Consider the following 17500-nt stretch of genomic DNA (forward strand, 5'->3'; position numbering starts at 1 on the left):
CCTTTTCACACCATTCTTTGTAAACTCTAGAAATGGTTGTGCGTGAAAATCCCAGTAACTGAGCAGATTGTGAAATACTCAGACCGGCCCGTCTGGCACCAACAACCATGCCACGCTCAAAATTGCTTAAATCACCTTTCTTTCCCATTCTGACATTCAGTTTGGAGTTCAGGAGATTGTCTTGACCAGGACCACACCCCTAAATGCATTGAAGCAACTGCCATGTGATTGGTTGATTAGATAATTGCATTAATGAGAAATTGAACAGGTGTTCCTAATAATCCTTTAGGTGAGTGTACATTTGCCAGTGTAGGGTCCAGCGTGGAGTACTGAATCCCACAATGCATTGTGTTGTTTGCTCTAAATGATTTATAGGTGCACATCATCATTATCATGTTAAATTCATGTTTCTGGTGATCTTGAATCAGAATAAGTTCCTCTTGCAGCATCTCTTCTCTTCTCTGATGACGAGGGCGGGGCTATAACCTGTCACTCACATGAGATCAGCCAATAGCAAACCACAACCATCCAATCAATTCCCCACAGACACAATCAAGCCCCGCCCACATTTGTTCTTGTTCCAGAAGTGTTTCACTCTATATACGGAACTATAGAGAAACTTCTGTTTCATGCCGACTCTAACTAAAGTTTTATGTATACATTTAAAAAAAAAAAAAAATGTTTAGACTTTTTACCTTCAATAGTTGGGATTGAGGTGATCAACAAACAGACAGGGAACTACGTCATCACGTTGAAAGGTCACGCCGGCAATACTATTTGAACTACTATTCATATTCATCAGAATGTTATTCATATACTATTCATATTCATATTCACTGAATACTGTTACTATATATATAATAGCAAACAATACTATTTGAACTATCCTCCTACATATGGTCACATTGTAAACAGTGGGGCGGTACTTCCGCCGGCGCCGGCGCGACCTTTCAACGTGATGACGTAGTTCCCTGTCTGTTTGTTGATCAGCTCAATCTGAACTATTGAAGGTAAAAAGTCTATACATTTATTATTTATTTTTTTTTGACCTACCGTTTCGCTAGATAACAACCTCTTCTTCAGCTGTGATCGCGTACAGCCCGTTTAAACACTTCAAAGACTTTTGAAACTGCATTGATTTGGACTTAAAAACGATGGTAACCAATGAAGTCCATTGTTAGAAGAAAAATCCAGAAATGTTTTCCTCAAAAAACATAATTTCTCTCCCACTGAGGAAAGAAAGACATGGATATCTTGGATGGCATTGGGGTGAGTACATTATTAGGAAATTTTCATTTTGGGGTGAACTAATCCTTTAAGGTTTTTTAGTACTTAATTTGATTTACAAATGCACCAAAATCACCAAAATGCAAATTTGATGAGTTCATGTGACAAAAGCAGCATATTACAGTTTGAAATGGTTATCACTGCATAATACGTTTAGTTTCACATAATATTTTTGAATATGCATACACTAGTATTCCATAGACATCATCATCAAAGTCAGCTACATTTACAGCTGTTATCTGCTAAAAGTTCTTCTCCTCATTTCATCCCTTGATTGCTTCGAAATCTCCCGAGGTACAATTCAAGACAAATCTGATATTCATCTTTTGCATAATTTAATTCAACAATCTTGCCAGTGGAACCATCTGCATTTTTATTAGCAAGTAACAAAGTTGAACTTTGAATAGTCCAGATATGACCAGTGTGTTTCTGATATCCCAGTTCTCAAGCTACAACAGACTCAGAGGACACACAGTTATTCGTTTAAGACTGAGTAAACGAAGGCCTGAAACATATGGTATAGCAGACACCCAGACACTCTCACACTGGCACTCCTGTCTCTATGAAACCCTCCTTCTGAAAAGCACACTGTGCTCTGATTGGTCCGCTGGATCAGTGTGTTGTGATTGGTCGAGCGAGTGTGTTTGGGAAATGTCCCGCCCCTTACCATAACTGCCAGTTTAACACACTACTAACTAACTCAACCAGGCCCCGCCCCTTTATTCAGCGTATTAATTATTATAATGAGGAATATTGTGACGTGTTCATTCCCGGAAGAAACTCAAGACTACATGGAAACATGGAAAAAGCAGAATAGATATTCTTTAAGTAATTGTGTATTTATATTAATTTCGTTTTTAATGCAAGTTCTTGGTGTTATTGTGAATGAATAATAATTCATTTCAGAAGAAAATAATATATTATAAAGTATTATAAAAAATAATAGTGTACTAAAAGTGTACTTTAGGAAAATGTATCAACTTTCTCCACTTTTATGGCATTTCATGTTGACTTGCAAAACTATGGCCAAGCATTCACATCGCTGATGCATAAAGTCTGTTTCTGTGTTATTTTAATATAATTCATATACTATTTTTGTATTTATTAATTATATTTCAGTTTTAAGATATTATAAGAAATTAGAAAGAGATATTTTAGATATTCGTTTTTAATGACCTATACAAGTTTGATCAAACCGTCAAAATATGAGGATTAGCCTATATTTTATATATTTTTTAATATTTTAAATATGAGTGGCGAACAGAACACTAAACTTGATGATGATTCATCTGACAAAACGATTAGGCAAACTGCAGCCACAGGCTTTACTGTACAAAAGCTGCACAGAAAAACTAAAAGCTCACTGTACGTTGACTACACATAATCAGTTATTAATATTTCAGAGGAGCTCTTTGTTTTTGCATGTGCTCATGATTTCTGGCCAAAAAATGATGTCGCACAATTTGTCATGTTTCATTGCGTTATTATCAGAGATTAAACAATCGACTCCAAGCACAACTATTGATCACGAACTGGGGAACGGGGTCTTCGCTCCTGGATCACAGCGACTCGATCAGCAAACTGTGTTTTATTGTAAATGATAGTATCAGCGATAACATCCCTCTCGATTCATCACTGTAATGAAACACGGAGCGGTGGGTATACGGATGGTGAGTTTCTCATTCAGTGTGTGTGTGTGTGTGTGTGTGTGTGTGTGTGTGTGTGTGTGTGTGTGTGTGTGTGTGTGGAAAGCTCAGGTGTGTTCCGTCAATAAAACACAGTGGAGCCAAGCGCGCTGAACGTGGCCTGGCACTGCAAGCTTATGAATATGAATATTCTCAGTGGCTGGCCCGTGGCCTGTATGGGGAGATTTATTGCCTGTTTAAGGGCCCTTATTTCCACGGCTCTCTGCTCGCAGGCACTGATTACTCTTGCAGAGAGACTCAGGTGACAGCAGACCTCCTGCGCTCCTGGCATGATCACATCGCTTCATATTCGAGTCTTATATTCACATGGAAATGTGTGGTTCGTCACTGCCTCGCTAATGCACCAACATTTGCACAAACTCTAAAGAGCCTGTTATGCATGCGTTTATTACAGTGTTCTTATTGTTATTTTCTGCATGGTCAGAGAGAGCGCTGGTTGTTCTACTTTGCATTTCGGCTATAGGTTTCTTATCTATCAGTGGCGTTTGCATTAGTCTACACCCCCTGAGCGACTCTTCATTAAAATGAATTTTTTTGCACACAAGTCGTTTTTTGGTATTGAAGATCAAACGTTGCACAACATCATATTATATATTTTGAGTGTCAGTGGCTGTTGAATGAAGGTTGCTAGGTCTGCGTGACTTAACCTGCCCATCCTACGGTGGCCCAGTAGTGCACAACAACATTTAAAAAGCAAACATAAGTTCACAACACAACGAAATAAAGTCACAGCACAACGAAAGCCACAACACAACGAAATAAAGTCACAACACAACGCATGTTGCTTGCATGGATTGGCATTTTGTTAACATTAGCATTTGCTGGCATGAAGAAGCATGTTGCTAGCATTTTTTATCATGTTGCTAGCATGAATTGACATGTTGATAGCATGTTTTAACATAGTGCTAATATGAATTAGCATGTTTTGCTAACATATTTAACTTTGCCAGAATGAATAACTATGTTAACATGTGTAGGTACATTTGCTATCATGATCGTACCATGTTTTATCATGTTGCTAACATAATCTTAGCATGTTTTACCATGTTGCTAACATGAATTAGCATGTTGCTAACATATTTTAACACATTTTCAACATGAATAAGCATGTTAACGTTTTAGCATTTTGTTAGCATTAGTTAGCATGTTGTTAACATGTTTTAACGCATTGTTAGCATGAATTAGCATGCTAGCATGAATTAGCATGTTAACATGTTTTAGCACGTTGCTAGCATGTTTTAACACATTGTTAGCATGAACTAACATGTTAACATGAATTAGCACGTTTAACATGTTTTAGCATTTTGCTAGCATGAATTAGCATGTTGTTAGCTTGTTTTAATACATTGTTAGCATGAATTAGCATGTTAACATGTTTTAGCACGTTGCTAGCATGAATTAACGTGCGTTTTACAGCCCGAGTGGATGAATGAGTGTCTTTATGCTCCAGTTTCCTCTCCATGCTCTTCAGTAACACTGTGCAAAAGAGTTTCAGCCACTGCATGTTTTCCTCATCAGTGACAGAGACTCACTCCTGACGCTTTACACTGACTGGAGTTCAGCTGTTGAATCCTGTGTGTTGCAGTTCTCCAGCTGCCCCCAGGGTCCCACCGGCCCCCCGGGAAGAGATGGGAATCCGGGAGTGAACGGGATCCCAGGCACTCCGGGTGTCCCGGGTCGAGACGGGGCGAGAGGACAGAAGGGGGAGTGTGTGACGGAGAGGTTCGAGGAGCCGTGGAAACCCAACTATAAGCAGTGTGCCTGGAACGCACTCAACTACGGCATCGACCTGGGGAAAATCACAGTAAGAGATCCGACCAATCAGAATCACAGTTAGAGATCTGACCTCCTCTTCCTCCTCAGGAGTGTTTTCTCCAGTATATGTCTGGTATCTTCATCCTCCTCTTCCTCCTCAGGAGTGTTTCCTCCAGTGTTTGTCTGGTATCTTCATCCTCCTCTTCCTCCTCAGGAGTGTTTTCTCCAGTATATGTCTGGTATCTTCATCCTCCTCTTCCTCCTCAGGAGTGTTTTCTCCAGTATATGTCTGGTATCTTCATCCTCCTCTTCCTCCTCAGGAGTGTTTCCTCCAGTGTTTGTCTGGTATCTTCATCCTCCTCTTCCTCCTCAGGAGTGTTTTCTCCAGTATATGTCTGGTATCTTCATCCTCCTCTTCCTCCTCAGGAGTGTTTTCTCCAGTATATGTCTGGTATCTTCATCCTCCTCTTCCTCCTCAGGAGTGTTTTCCCCAGTATATGTCTGGTATCTTCATCCTCCTCTTCCTCCTCAGGAGTGTTTTCTCCAGTATATGTCTGGTATCTTCATCCTCCTCTTCCTCCTCAGGAGTGTTTTCTCCAGTATATGTCTGGTTTCTTCATCCTCCTCTTCCTCCTCAGGAGTGTTTTCTCCAGTGTTTGTCTGGTTTCTTCATCCTCCTCTTCCTCCTCAGGAGTGTTTTCTCCAGTATATGTCTGGTATCTTCATCCTCCTCTTCATCCTCTTCCTCCTCAGGAGTGTTTCCTCCAGTGTTTGTCTGGTATCTTCATCCTCCTCTTCCTCCTCTTCCTCCTCAGGAGTGTTTTCTCCAGTTTATGTCTGGTATCTTCATCCTCCTCTTCCTGCTCTTCCTCCTCAGGAGTGTTTTCTCCAGTATATGTCTGGTATCTTCATCCTCCTCTTCCTCCTCAGGAGTGTTTTCTCCAGTGTTTCTCTGGTTTCTTCATCCTCCTCTTCCTCCTCAGGAGTGTTTTCTCCAGTATATGTCTGGTATCTTCATCCTCCTCTTCCTCCTCAGGAGTGTTTTCTCCAGTTTATGTCTGGTATCTTCATCCTCCTCTTCCTCCTCAGGAGTGTTTTCTCCAGTATATGTCTGGTATCTTCATCCTCCTCTTCCTCCTCAGGAGTGTTTTCTCCAGTATATATCTGGTTTCTTCCTCCTCCTCTTCCTCCTCTTCCTCCTCCTCTTCCTCCTCAGGAGTGTTTTCTCCAGTTTATGTCTGGTATCTTCATCCTCCTCTTCCTCCTCTTCCTCCTCCTCTTCCTCCTCAGGAGTGTTTTCTCCAGTTTATGTCTGGTATCTTCATCCTCCTCTTCCTCCTCGGGAGTGTTTTCTCCAGTATATGTCTGGTATCTTCATCCTCCTCTTCCTCCTCAGGAGTGTTTTCTCCAGTTTATGTCTGGTATCTTCATCCTCCTCTTCCTCCTCAGGAGTGTTTTCTCCAGTATATGTCTGGTATCTTCATCCTCCTCTTCCTCCTCAGGAGTGTTTTCTCCAGTATATGTCTGGTATCTTCATCCTCCTCTTCCTCCTCAGTAGTGTTTTCTCCAGTATATGTCTGGTATCTTCATCCTCCTCTTCCTCCTCAGGAGTGTTTTCTCCAGTATATGTCTGGTTTCTTCATCCTCCTCATCCTCCTCTTCCTCCTCAGGAGTGTTTTCTCCAGTATATGTCTGGTATCTTCATCCTCCTCTTCCTTCTCTTCCTCCTCAGGAGTGTTTTCTCCAGTATTACCCCTTTTCCACCAAGGCAGAGCTGGTGCTGGTTCGGAGCCAGAGCCTAGTTTCAAATCGGTTCTTTGTTTTTCCACCACCAAAGCACCAGCTCCGAACCAGTAAAACTGGTTCTTAAGTAGCACCAAATCATTGCAGGGTCTAGAACGGAGCCAAGAAAGAACCGCTTGCGTCAGAGGCTGGGGGCGGGGTTACCGTGGCCAACAAGACTGAAGAGAAACTTGTGACCGCCATTTTTAAATAGCAGCTAGTCGAGCTAATAGCAGCTCGATTATAATATCCGTCTATGTAAGTTACGGCGAGCTGCACGAACGCGTTGGATTCGCCGTGTTTGGATGCCGATTTATTTTCACAAACCCATGAGCATCCATAGTAACGCAACGTCTATTATTGTTGATGCCTTGTTCGAGATGCATCGGAGCAGCGTGGACCGATCAGAGCTGCGGGAGTGTTTGGAGATCATACGACTCCTTGTGCTTTTTGATCGCTTTCGCAGTGCTTTGATTTCATGTGCTGATCGTTCTGCGAGAAGCCGATGCATCTCGAACAAGTCTGGTGTGTTTGTGTTTGGCGCTGCCGCACTAGCTTTGCTGGGCAACATGATACGTATGCAGTGACGTAAGATATAGCTCTGTAGTGGCTCTCTGGCCGGTGGAAACGCAAACCGGTTCTTAGTAAGCTCGTCAGTCGAACCAACTCCGAACTGGCAATAGCTCTAGCTCTGAACCAGCACCCGGTTCTTGTTGGTGGAAAAGGGGTATATTTGTCTGGTATCTTCATCCTCCTCTTCCTCCTCAGGAGTGTTTTCTCCAGTATATGTCTCGTATCTTCATCCTCCTCTTCCTCCTCAGGAGTGTTTTCTGCAGTATATGTCTGGTATCTTCATCCTCCTCTTCCTCCTCAGGAGTGTTTTCTCCAGTATATGTCTGGTATCTTCATCCTCCTCATCCTCCTCAGGAGTGTTTTCTCCAGTATATGTCTGGTATCTTCATCCTCCTCTTCCTTCTCTTCATCCTCAGGAGTGTTTTCTCCAGTATTTGTCTGGTATCTTCATCCTCCTCTTCCTCCTCAGGAGTGTTTTCTCCAGTATATGTCTGGTATCTTCATCCTCCTCTTCCTCCTCAGGAGTGTTTTCTCCAGTATTTGTCTGGTATCTTCATCCTCCTCTTCCTCCTCAGGAGTGCACGTTCACGAAGCAGCGAGTGACCAGCGCTCTGCGTGTGTTGTTCAGCGGTTCGCTCAGGCTCAAGTGTAAGACGGCGTGTTGCCAGCGCTGGTACTTCACCTTCAACGGGGCCGAATGTGTGTCTCCATTACCTGTGGAGTCCATCATCTACCTGGATCAGGGAAGCCCAGAGTTCAACAGCACCATCAACATCCACAGAACCACGTCAGGTCAGTGACCTCTGAACCCCAGCATAACCATAACCATAACGGTCTAAAAATCACACTATAATGATGAAGACAGAGAGAAATGATGTGGTTGGAATCACTTTCATAACGATTGTTTCCTGCTGATGAACAATAATAACTGACAGCCAATCAGAACTGATGTTGTCAGCAATGGTGCTTAAATGTTCAAGCTCTTTAAAGCAGGATTGTACAAATATATAACAAACAGAACGAGGTTACACTTTATTTGGTAACACTTTATTTTATTGTCTTTGTTACATGTTACATGTACTTACCATAGTAATAACAGTAAATTATGCATAATTACATGCAATTAACCCTCAACCAAACTCTAATCCTACCCTAACCCTATAGTAAGTACATGTAGTTTATTAATATTACTCAGTACTTAAATATATGATTACACTGTAACAATGACACCTGAAAATAAAGTGTAGCCCAAAACGACATGTGTCGGCACTAATATAGTTATCGTTATAGTTATCATTTTTGGTGTGAAAGTTCTGTTATGACGTTCTACAAAATTGTGGATTTTTAAAGTACATTTTTGCAAGATTTGTAAGGTTTGATCAGACACATTAGATAGATTAATTGCATAGATTAATATTGTGCTGGAAAGACAAGACATTTACTTCTGCTTGTCCTTTTGAGAGATTTCTGAAATCCTTTACTTTTAGTAGGCGGGAAATTAATCAAATCTTTGTAATAAGAGTGATGCATAATCTGGGGAAACCTTTATTTAGTTTTTGTCTGTTTAATAATGGAAAATGTGTTGAATAAAGACATAATAGGAGCCTGATTTAAGCCTGTCAAGTACAGTATTAAAATAAAAAGAGATAAAGATGAAATTATATTTTGAATGGAGAAAATGTCTATCATCTAGCATTAAATCTACTTTTTGTATAATGTGAAAAAACAATACTATATAATTTATTGTATAGAGTATTATTTTTTACAGCAATTGTCAGGACTTAAATGTTCTTAATTAAATATTGAATATTAATTATTTACATTAATAAGACCTAAATTCTAATATTGTGGTGAAATGCAGTTTAATCTGTTTGAGCCACTGAGGTTTATTTATATTTGTAAAATAATATTTTAAATATGTGACGAGGTCATCCCTGCCGAATAAAGCCCTTCAGGATCAGGATGATACGAGAAGTTTGGGTTTATTTCACGATAATGACGTTACGTTAAAGAGGAACACGAAGCCTTGTGTAGAATGAGCCGCGGAATATAAAGCTCAACCCATAAGAGTGATGCATGATAGTTCAAACTCTCAATGAAAGGGTTTTATGGCTCTGTATGGATTAATAACAGCAGATATCTGGAAACCTCTCGTTTATCTCTGTTTAGTGTCTTACTTTAACCTCATCCTTCCCTCGGGTCATTTTGAGCCGGAAAATATTTTAGATTTTTTAATTTTTTTTATTGAGTGTTCATCAGAGGGTCCAAGACCCCAGGACTTTTGTCGCACATGAACCACTAATACACAAAAACATTTTTTTGAATGGATTCGAGAAGTTTTGTGGTTGCAATTTAAAAAAAAAAAAACACATCCTTCACTCACGGGCCAATTTGACCCCTGCTTCAGTATACGCAGAAAAACCTAAAAATGCTAAAACTTTACCAAAAAATTATTTTATAATATGTATCTTAATGCACAGTGACGAGAAACTGACTTTAGGACCCAGAGGAACAGCTCATTTGCTCCATATAGAGCTATAAGGCCATCTAGAGTCGTGAAATATCATCTTATATTATTATTTTCCACAAGAGTTCAGCAAAGACACACAATGTAAGATATTTAGAGCTGAATTAAAAGGTTTAGGCATGAAATTGTAAGTTATTTTGAAGTTAAGTTGAAAGAATGTGAGGAATGTGCTTAAATTACTATTTATTTATTTATTGATCAAATCTTGTAATTTAAAGGTAAATAAAAATAAATATAAAAAAATCTCCCAAAAATTGCATTAAAGAATTATATATATATATATGTTATCAAAATGAAACAAAATAAAAAAAATAAGCATCATTTTTGGGCTTCGGGTCATTTTGACCCGCGAAGGAAAGATGTGTTACAGAACGCGAGGGAAGGATGATAATTCATACAACATTTTACCCCTAAGAACATGGTGAATATGTCATAATTTCTGTCTATTGACAGTATTAATATAAAGTCCTGGTCATCAGCGTCCCAGTCTAACTCCGCTGTGTGTGCTGGTTTCAGTGGAAGGTGTGTGTGGAGGAGTCGGGAAAGGCCTGGTGGATGTTGCGGTGTGGGTGGGAACATGTGGAGATTATCCTCACGGAGACGCTTCTACTGGCTGGAACTCTGTGTCTCGGGTGATCATAGAAGAGCTTCCTCTGAGCGTCTGAAACTCTTCCTCATCTTCCTCATCATCATCATCATCACACACACACACACACACACACACCAGTGTCTCGGGTGATCATAGAAGAGCTTCCTCTGAGCGTCTGAAACTCTTCCTCATCATCATCATCATCATCATCATCATCACACACACACACACACACACACACACACACACACACACACACACACACCAGTGTCTCGGGTGATCATAGAAGAGCTTCCTCTGAGCGTCTGAAACTCTTCATCATCATCATCATCATCATCACACACACACACACACCAGTGTCTCGGGTGATCATAGAAGAGCTTCCTCTGAGCGTCTGAAACTCTTCCTCATCTTCCTCATCATCATCATCATCATCACACACACACACACACACACACACACCAGTGTCTCGGGTGATCATAGAAGAGCTTCCTCTGAGCGTCTGAAACTCTTCCTCATCTTCCTCATCATCATCATCATCATCATCATCACACACACACACACACACACACACACACCAGCGTCTCGGGTGATCATAGAAGAGCTTCCTCTGAGCGTCTGAAACTCTTCATCATCATCATCATCATCATCATTACTGCGTCTTCTGTCCGTCTTCAAACTCTTCACTGTTTCTCACAATATCTGAATGACATCCAACCAAACATCTACTGAACGACTGTGGCTTTCTGTGACACGCTCCTGCATCACGTCTGCACACGTCACATGGTTCTGATATTTTGTTTGATAATTGCAGTGACATTCACACAATCACATCATCTCGGCCTCGTTGATAAAATGTTGCATCGAAAATCAATTCTCAAATGTGTGTACCTGTGTGATTCACAGAACGATACGGACAAACCACATCTTCCAGATGTCACATCTATAAATGGCAAATGATCTTCTTGAAATGAAGTTGCGCAGCTGAAGTGTCTCCGATCTAATTAATGTCATTAACATATATTAAAAAAAGCACCAATCGACGTCCGATTGCTTTACTCGACCCTGCACGTTTCATTACTGAGGCCCAGACTCTTCAAACCAACCGATGCGAGTCTCGTACTGAGTCCGGACAGGCACTGCGAAACTCTGAACACAATGTGTTGGATAATTTTTTAAATGTCAATAAAGTTTTTAAAGAATTCCTAACTTTGGGTGCATGTTCTTCAGAGAGCGCTGGTTATTAACCTATCAGCAGAACACATCTTAAGGCCATGAATTTGCGCTCATTAACAGAAATGTCAGGAATGAGCCAGAAAATGTCAGAATCAGTAAATCTGTGCGCTTGTGGTTTAAGGAATGAAGCCTGAGGTTTGGTTTGGCCAACAATACAACAATTATGGAACAGATTTACACATAAAACATTGATGTTCACTGATGAATTGCCATCAGGACTGGGCAATATGACCAAACCGTAATGTCTCGGCTTCTCAGCACTATTCTCAATACATATTTGCTCTGAAATGGCTTGATTATTTGAAACAGCTTGAATTGATTCACAGATATTAATTGTGAAACTGTATAAAGATAAAGCATATTAAAGGGGCTATACAGTGTTAAATTAAAACAAGTTTTTTGAAGAGTTCAGTTAACTCCACAGTCAAGAGTGATAAATCTGAAGCAGTGCTAAAGATACTGAGATAATTAAGTGATTAATTGAGTGATGATTGAGCATTAGTGATGAACACCTGATAATAATAAGCAGAATCACTGAAGGATCAGTGTTTGCTTTAGTTTGACTCTTTACCCTCGACTTTAAAATGTTTAAAGGGGTGGTATAATGCCCTTTTCACAAGATGTAAAATAAGTCTCTGATGTCCCAAGAGTGTGTGTGTGAAGTTTTAGCTCAAAATACCCCACAGATATTTTTATATAGCATGTTAAAATTGTCACTTTTTGAGGGTGAGCAAAAACACACCGTTTTTGTGTCTGTCCCTTTAAATGCAAATGAGCTGCAGCTCCCGGCACAGAGGGCGGAGCTTCAACACCTTGTGTCCTTTTACCTCACACACACATGCACTGAAAATGTCAATGTTTATGTTCAAACCGGAGTCAGACAATGATGGAGAGACTCAAGAAGAAGTGACAACATGTAGAAGCAACAGGACATTTCTGAATGGTTAGTTGATGAGTTTATGAAGCTTATGTGTAGTTATCTTCTAGTCATTGATTAGCATATGCTGTCTTGATAATCTATAAATCGTGTTCAGGGGGCGGGGTTTATGTAAATTCTAGGGTTGGTGATGTCACTAACCCGGGAGGAATGTGGTGTAGTCTCTACCAGCCGTTTGTTGTGGTCCTTAAAAAATTAATTATTTTAAAAGCAAATATCTCCGTTTGCTTTGAACTTTGAGCGTTGTAACTTTGCAGATGTTGTTTATGATCAAACAGCTAACTAAAGTTAGAAAAGTCAAATCATAATCAACCGCCCCTTTAAACTACCTTTTTTCTAGACAAGAGCCAAACCAAACACTGATCACCATAATCCTTCAGTGATTCTGCTTGTTAACATCAGGTGTTCATCACTAATGCTCAATCATCACTCAATTAATCACTTAATTAATAATCTCCCTAACTAACACTGCTTCAGAGTTCATTTAACACTCTTGAGTGTGGACTCAAATAAACTCTGAGGAGAGTTAATTTAACACTTGAGTTTTTGTGTGTGTGTATATGTAAGAATTTTCATGTATTACTCGCTTATTGTATTTTTTACCAATATGTAATGAATATTAATGCCCTATATTTACCACAATCATTATCTCCAGATTAAAAGTTTAAACCTGGTTTGTTTTTTACACTTTTTAATTAGATGAAATAAACAGCCTTTAAGAGAATATAACTTACAGCCACTTAAAAAAACGTACATAATCAATCCGTCATGTCCATATTCAGCATAACGTCACGCCAGCTGCAGTTTCTGGAGGAGTGACGACACACGTTACACTTCGACTCTGTGGCATCATGCAGTTCAGTTTCCAGAGAGGTTTTTCTGGTTGTTTTATTTATTTCTTTATGTCTGTGCACGCCAAGACCCATCCCAGGTCCGGTTCGGGTCCGGTCGTTCACTTGTGCCGGTCCAGGAGGAATCGGGAAACGTTCTCATAAACCACAAAGGTTATGCAGCAGGCCGGAGTGACCCGGATCAGGTTTGGCACCATGCCTTTGTAGAAGCCCAACACACCCTCGTTTCTGTGCAAACACACACATATTACAGGAAAACTACATTCTACCAGAGAACACATGTCAAACTTCACCAAACTGATGAAGCATCAAATCATCATATCAGAGTGATTTGTGAAGGATCATGTGACACTGAAGACTGGAGTAATGATGCTGAAAATTCAGCTTTGATCACAGGAATAAATTACACTTTACTAGATATTCACATAGAGAACAGTTGATTTACATTGGAATAATATTTCACTGTTTTTACTGTATTTTTGATCAAATAAATGCAGCCGAAGAGACGAAGAGACTCTTTTCGAAGACATAAAAACTGTGGTGTATAAATTGTGTGGTAACACTTTACAATAATGTTCATTAGTTAACATTAGTACTAACAATGAGCAATCCATTTGTCGAAGTATTTATTAATCTTTGAAGAGGGGATTGTGATGATTTGTAATAAACTTGGGAGGTGGATGGCCGTTACTCTTTCACGTATCTAAGCATGTAGTGTGTGTGCATGTGTATGTGTATGTGTGTGCATGCCTATGAATGCGTGCATTTGTGTGTGTGCGTGTAGGAAGAAAAGTGTCCTAAATGAAAACTGTGCAACCCAATGTCACAAAAAATACATGTTATTATACTTGTATAATAGTTTCATTTTTCAACTTTAAAGTGTTGGTTTCTTTCGTTCATGATTTTTTCTGTTTATTTCTAAATAAAAATAAGTAAATCTATTCTCTTTTTTTTTTTTTTTTGTCTATTTAAATTCACACACAATAATGGTCAATAACTGTAACTTGTTGAAAGCTAGTCTTTTTCTGGAAAACATGACACCTTGCACATGAAGATAGCACATTGTTTTAGAATTGTACAGTCAAACAATCTAAATATGTGAAAAACACTTATTTTAGCTTCAGGATCTAAAGGGTTAAAGTTAGTTAATAAAAATACATCTGTTCATTATTTGTTCATGGTACATTAACTAAAGTTAACAAACACTACTTTTGATTGTAATAACGTATTAGTAAATGTTGAAATGAATATTAACTAAGGTTGATAAATGCTGTAGAAGTTTTGTTGATTCTTAATTCACGTTAACTAAGGTAGTTAACTAATGTTAACTAATGAACCTTATTATAAAGCGATACCGATTGTGTTAATGTAGTTCAAAAGCATAAATGTGAAGTTTTGTCATTTTCTTTTAGTCATTTATATCCATTATATATCCATATATGTTGTGCGCGAGTGCATGTGAATCCCAGGCTTTACCTCCACGTTCTCCGGACGACATCCACCAGTCCATCATACGTGTTGTGCTGGTCCTGCAGACGCGCTCGCACCACCTGATACGGGTACGTCGTCGCCACTGCGAATATTTTGGACAAAGCTGCCATAGTAATGTATTCTAATGGATTCTGGAGAGAAAATAGAGCACAAAATACAGTGTGTAGTTTCTACAAACCCCATTAATGCACTGATAAATGTGGCTGTTTAGCATAATACCACTGAAAGGGGATCTATTATGCCTTTTACTAAGACTTCATGTTGTTTTCAGGCTCTACTAGAACATGTTTTCATGCTCGAATGTTCAAAAACATTATTTTCCTCATATTCTCCATTGTTGCGGCTCCTCTCTTCCCAGTCTGTCAGTAACGCTCTGTTTAGTTCCTGTCTCTATGAAGCTCCTCCTTCTGAAAAGCACACTGTGCTCTAATTGGTCGGCTGGATCAGTGTGTTGTGATTGGTCGAGCGTTTCGAGTGTGTTTGGGAAATGTCCCGCCCCTTACCATAACCACCAGTTTAACACACTACTAACTAACTCAACCAGGCCCCGCCTCTTTATTCTGCGTATGAATTATTATAATGAGGAATATTGTGACGTGTTCGTTCCCGGAAGAAACTCAAGACTACAGTGGAGGCGTTTCAGGAGTTCAGGAACACTGACTCTGATATAAATAGACGTTTTCATGCTCAAACACCAACATTACACACTAAAGAAAGATGAACATGAAAAAAAAAGCATCATAGCTGCTCTTTAAAATGATACGGTCATGTGATCAATGTAGCAACAGTTTGAACTGTTCATTGTTGTGTAATGTGATGTTTGTGTGCATTGCTTATACTAACCAGTTTAGCATCTGATTGCATGTTTCTATATTTATTATAATCTCTCTTCAGCTCTTCGTACGCCATGAACTGCAGTGCACCATGGGAGGTCCCAAACAAACCCGGAACAAACCCCTAGGGATCACAAGCGTTAACTCGGCTAGATGAAACAAACAAACAAACCCCACAGCATGAAGTGAACTGAAGCAGAATCAGAAATATTCCCATGCATGCGTCTGAGTTCCTGATGCAACGGCTCCTCCTAGTGGCACGGAGCGGATCTCTTCATCCAGCACGCTGCCAGAAGCCCTATTCAGACGGCAATAGTTTCTCATCCGTAAACATAAATCTGCATGGCTCCTCAGTGATGAAACTCATGCATTCGGGTGGAGATTTACTGACGATGGAGGAGCGAGTTTTGTGACCCCACGAACACACTGGTCACGTGATCAAACGGATGATTTCTCTGTAAATAATGTCATATTGCTTGGAATAATAAGAATAAATTCATATTTAACTTAATAATAGGAAAATAGCCTAATGTCCTGTTTATTATTTGATTATTTAAATCTCCTGTTTAAAAATAAGCACTATAATAATCGTCTGTATTGTAATTTCTCTCAAAATGATGGATGTCATTTTAAAAATGTGGAAATAAGTGAATACAGCCTCTTATTAACATCAGGTAAACACACAGAGCTGCTTGCTTTATTTTTTTAAAGTAGGCTATATAATTGCTGTCATAATAACGGCCCATTTCTAATGTGCTTTTTCTTCTCTTTATCTTTTGAGCGGTGATGAAATATTGTTCTTGTAAATACTGTCCAGCTTTCAGTAATAGCCTACGCTAGATCTTTGAAATGCGTACGAATTAGTTGCGAACATGGTTGCAAAGCGCAATAGTTCTCGTACGGTGCCCTGCAGTGACCAAAAAGGACTTAAACGGTGAATTTTAAAGTGATCTCTTCTTGTAAACTCAGAGATGTGGATTCAGACGGTAATTAAATCAAGTAATTCATATCTAATTAAGATAGTGTATCTTGTGTGTTCGTCAAAAAACAGTAGGTAATTCGGCCGGGGCTTTTTACGTGGGTGGTGGGAGAAACACACTGACATTGTGGATTCAGACGGTAATATAATCACAGACTAACCCCTGTAAATGTTGAAAATACTGTACGACCCCATGAGAAACAATAAGCGTCCGAATAGGGCTTTAGAAACCCTTTCTTTACTTCAATACATACTTAAAATTGTACAAAATACACATCGACAAAAAACGGAAGAAAAAAAACGCAGGGAAACAATAATATAACAATAAAAAAAGAAAAACAAACAAATCCACATAATCTGAGATGTATGTTCTTTGGGGTGTAATTGAACATCTTTTCTCTTTTGTCACGTATAGAAAGCCTGTGAAAGAGTGGTACCCGATAGAGTCCTGCGATCCCTTCGTGCCGGTATATTTTCCTCAGCGCATCCATCATCCCGGTGTACTGCTTCCCAGACGGGTCGGCGCTGTACTGCAGAACCAGCCGGGTCTTGGTGACCCAGATCGGGTTGGTCAGGACCAGCGTCATCGCCCCTGACAGAGACACACAGGATATAAAGTAAATGAAGGACAGATGTTGTAAAATCATTGCTGGCTCACAGCGACTAGTTTAAATGAAGGATGTGTCTAATTCAATTAGAGGAACCCGTGACACACACACACACACACACACACACACACACTCTTAACGTTTAGATTTTATACCGTCCTCCAGATCGATTTGCACCCCGCTTCGTGTCATGAAAAGCTTTTGATATTAAAGGTGTGGTATAATGCCCTTTTCAAAGACGTAAAATTAGTCTCTGATGTCCAGAGTGTGTGTGTGACGTCCCTGTCAGTCCTTTCTTGTTTAGTGTGTGTGTGTGTGTGTTGGGTTTGTATTGTCTGCAGGTGAC

General features: G+C 39.7%; 2 protein-coding genes across 2 annotated transcripts in view; one reads left to right on the forward strand and one right to left on the reverse strand.

Annotated features, from left to right (window-relative positions):
* The window catches only part of cthrc1b (collagen triple helix repeat containing 1b), a 12673-nt gene extending 2215 nt beyond the window's left edge, over window positions 1-10458 (forward strand). Inside the window, exons 2-4 of the mRNA XM_082150148.1 lie at window positions 4579-4797; window positions 7679-7895; window positions 10147-10458. Of these exons, the coding sequence (XP_082006274.1) occupies window positions 4579-4797; window positions 7679-7895; window positions 10147-10295 (585 nt within the window). The 3' untranslated portion in view covers window positions 10296-10458. The remainder of the gene's footprint in view (window positions 1-4578; window positions 4798-7678; window positions 7896-10146) is intronic.
* A 2608-nt stretch (window positions 10459-13066) lies between these two features.
* The window catches only part of slc25a32b (solute carrier family 25 member 32b), an 11881-nt gene continuing 7447 nt past the window's right edge, over window positions 13067-17500 (reverse strand). Inside the window, exons 5-8 of the mRNA XM_082150123.1 lie at window positions 16984-17138; window positions 15578-15691; window positions 14720-14865; window positions 13067-13471 (exon numbers count right to left, since the gene is read on the reverse strand). Coding sequence (XP_082006249.1) covers window positions 13345-13471; window positions 14720-14865; window positions 15578-15691; window positions 16984-17138 — 542 coding nt within the window. The 3' untranslated portion in view covers window positions 13067-13344. The remainder of the gene's footprint in view (window positions 13472-14719; window positions 14866-15577; window positions 15692-16983; window positions 17139-17500) is intronic.

The sequence above is a fragment of the Leuciscus leuciscus genome (genome assembly GCF_965113295.1).
Source record: "Leuciscus leuciscus genome assembly, chromosome: 20".
NCBI lineage: Eukaryota > Metazoa > Chordata > Actinopteri > Cypriniformes > Leuciscidae > Leuciscus > Leuciscus leuciscus.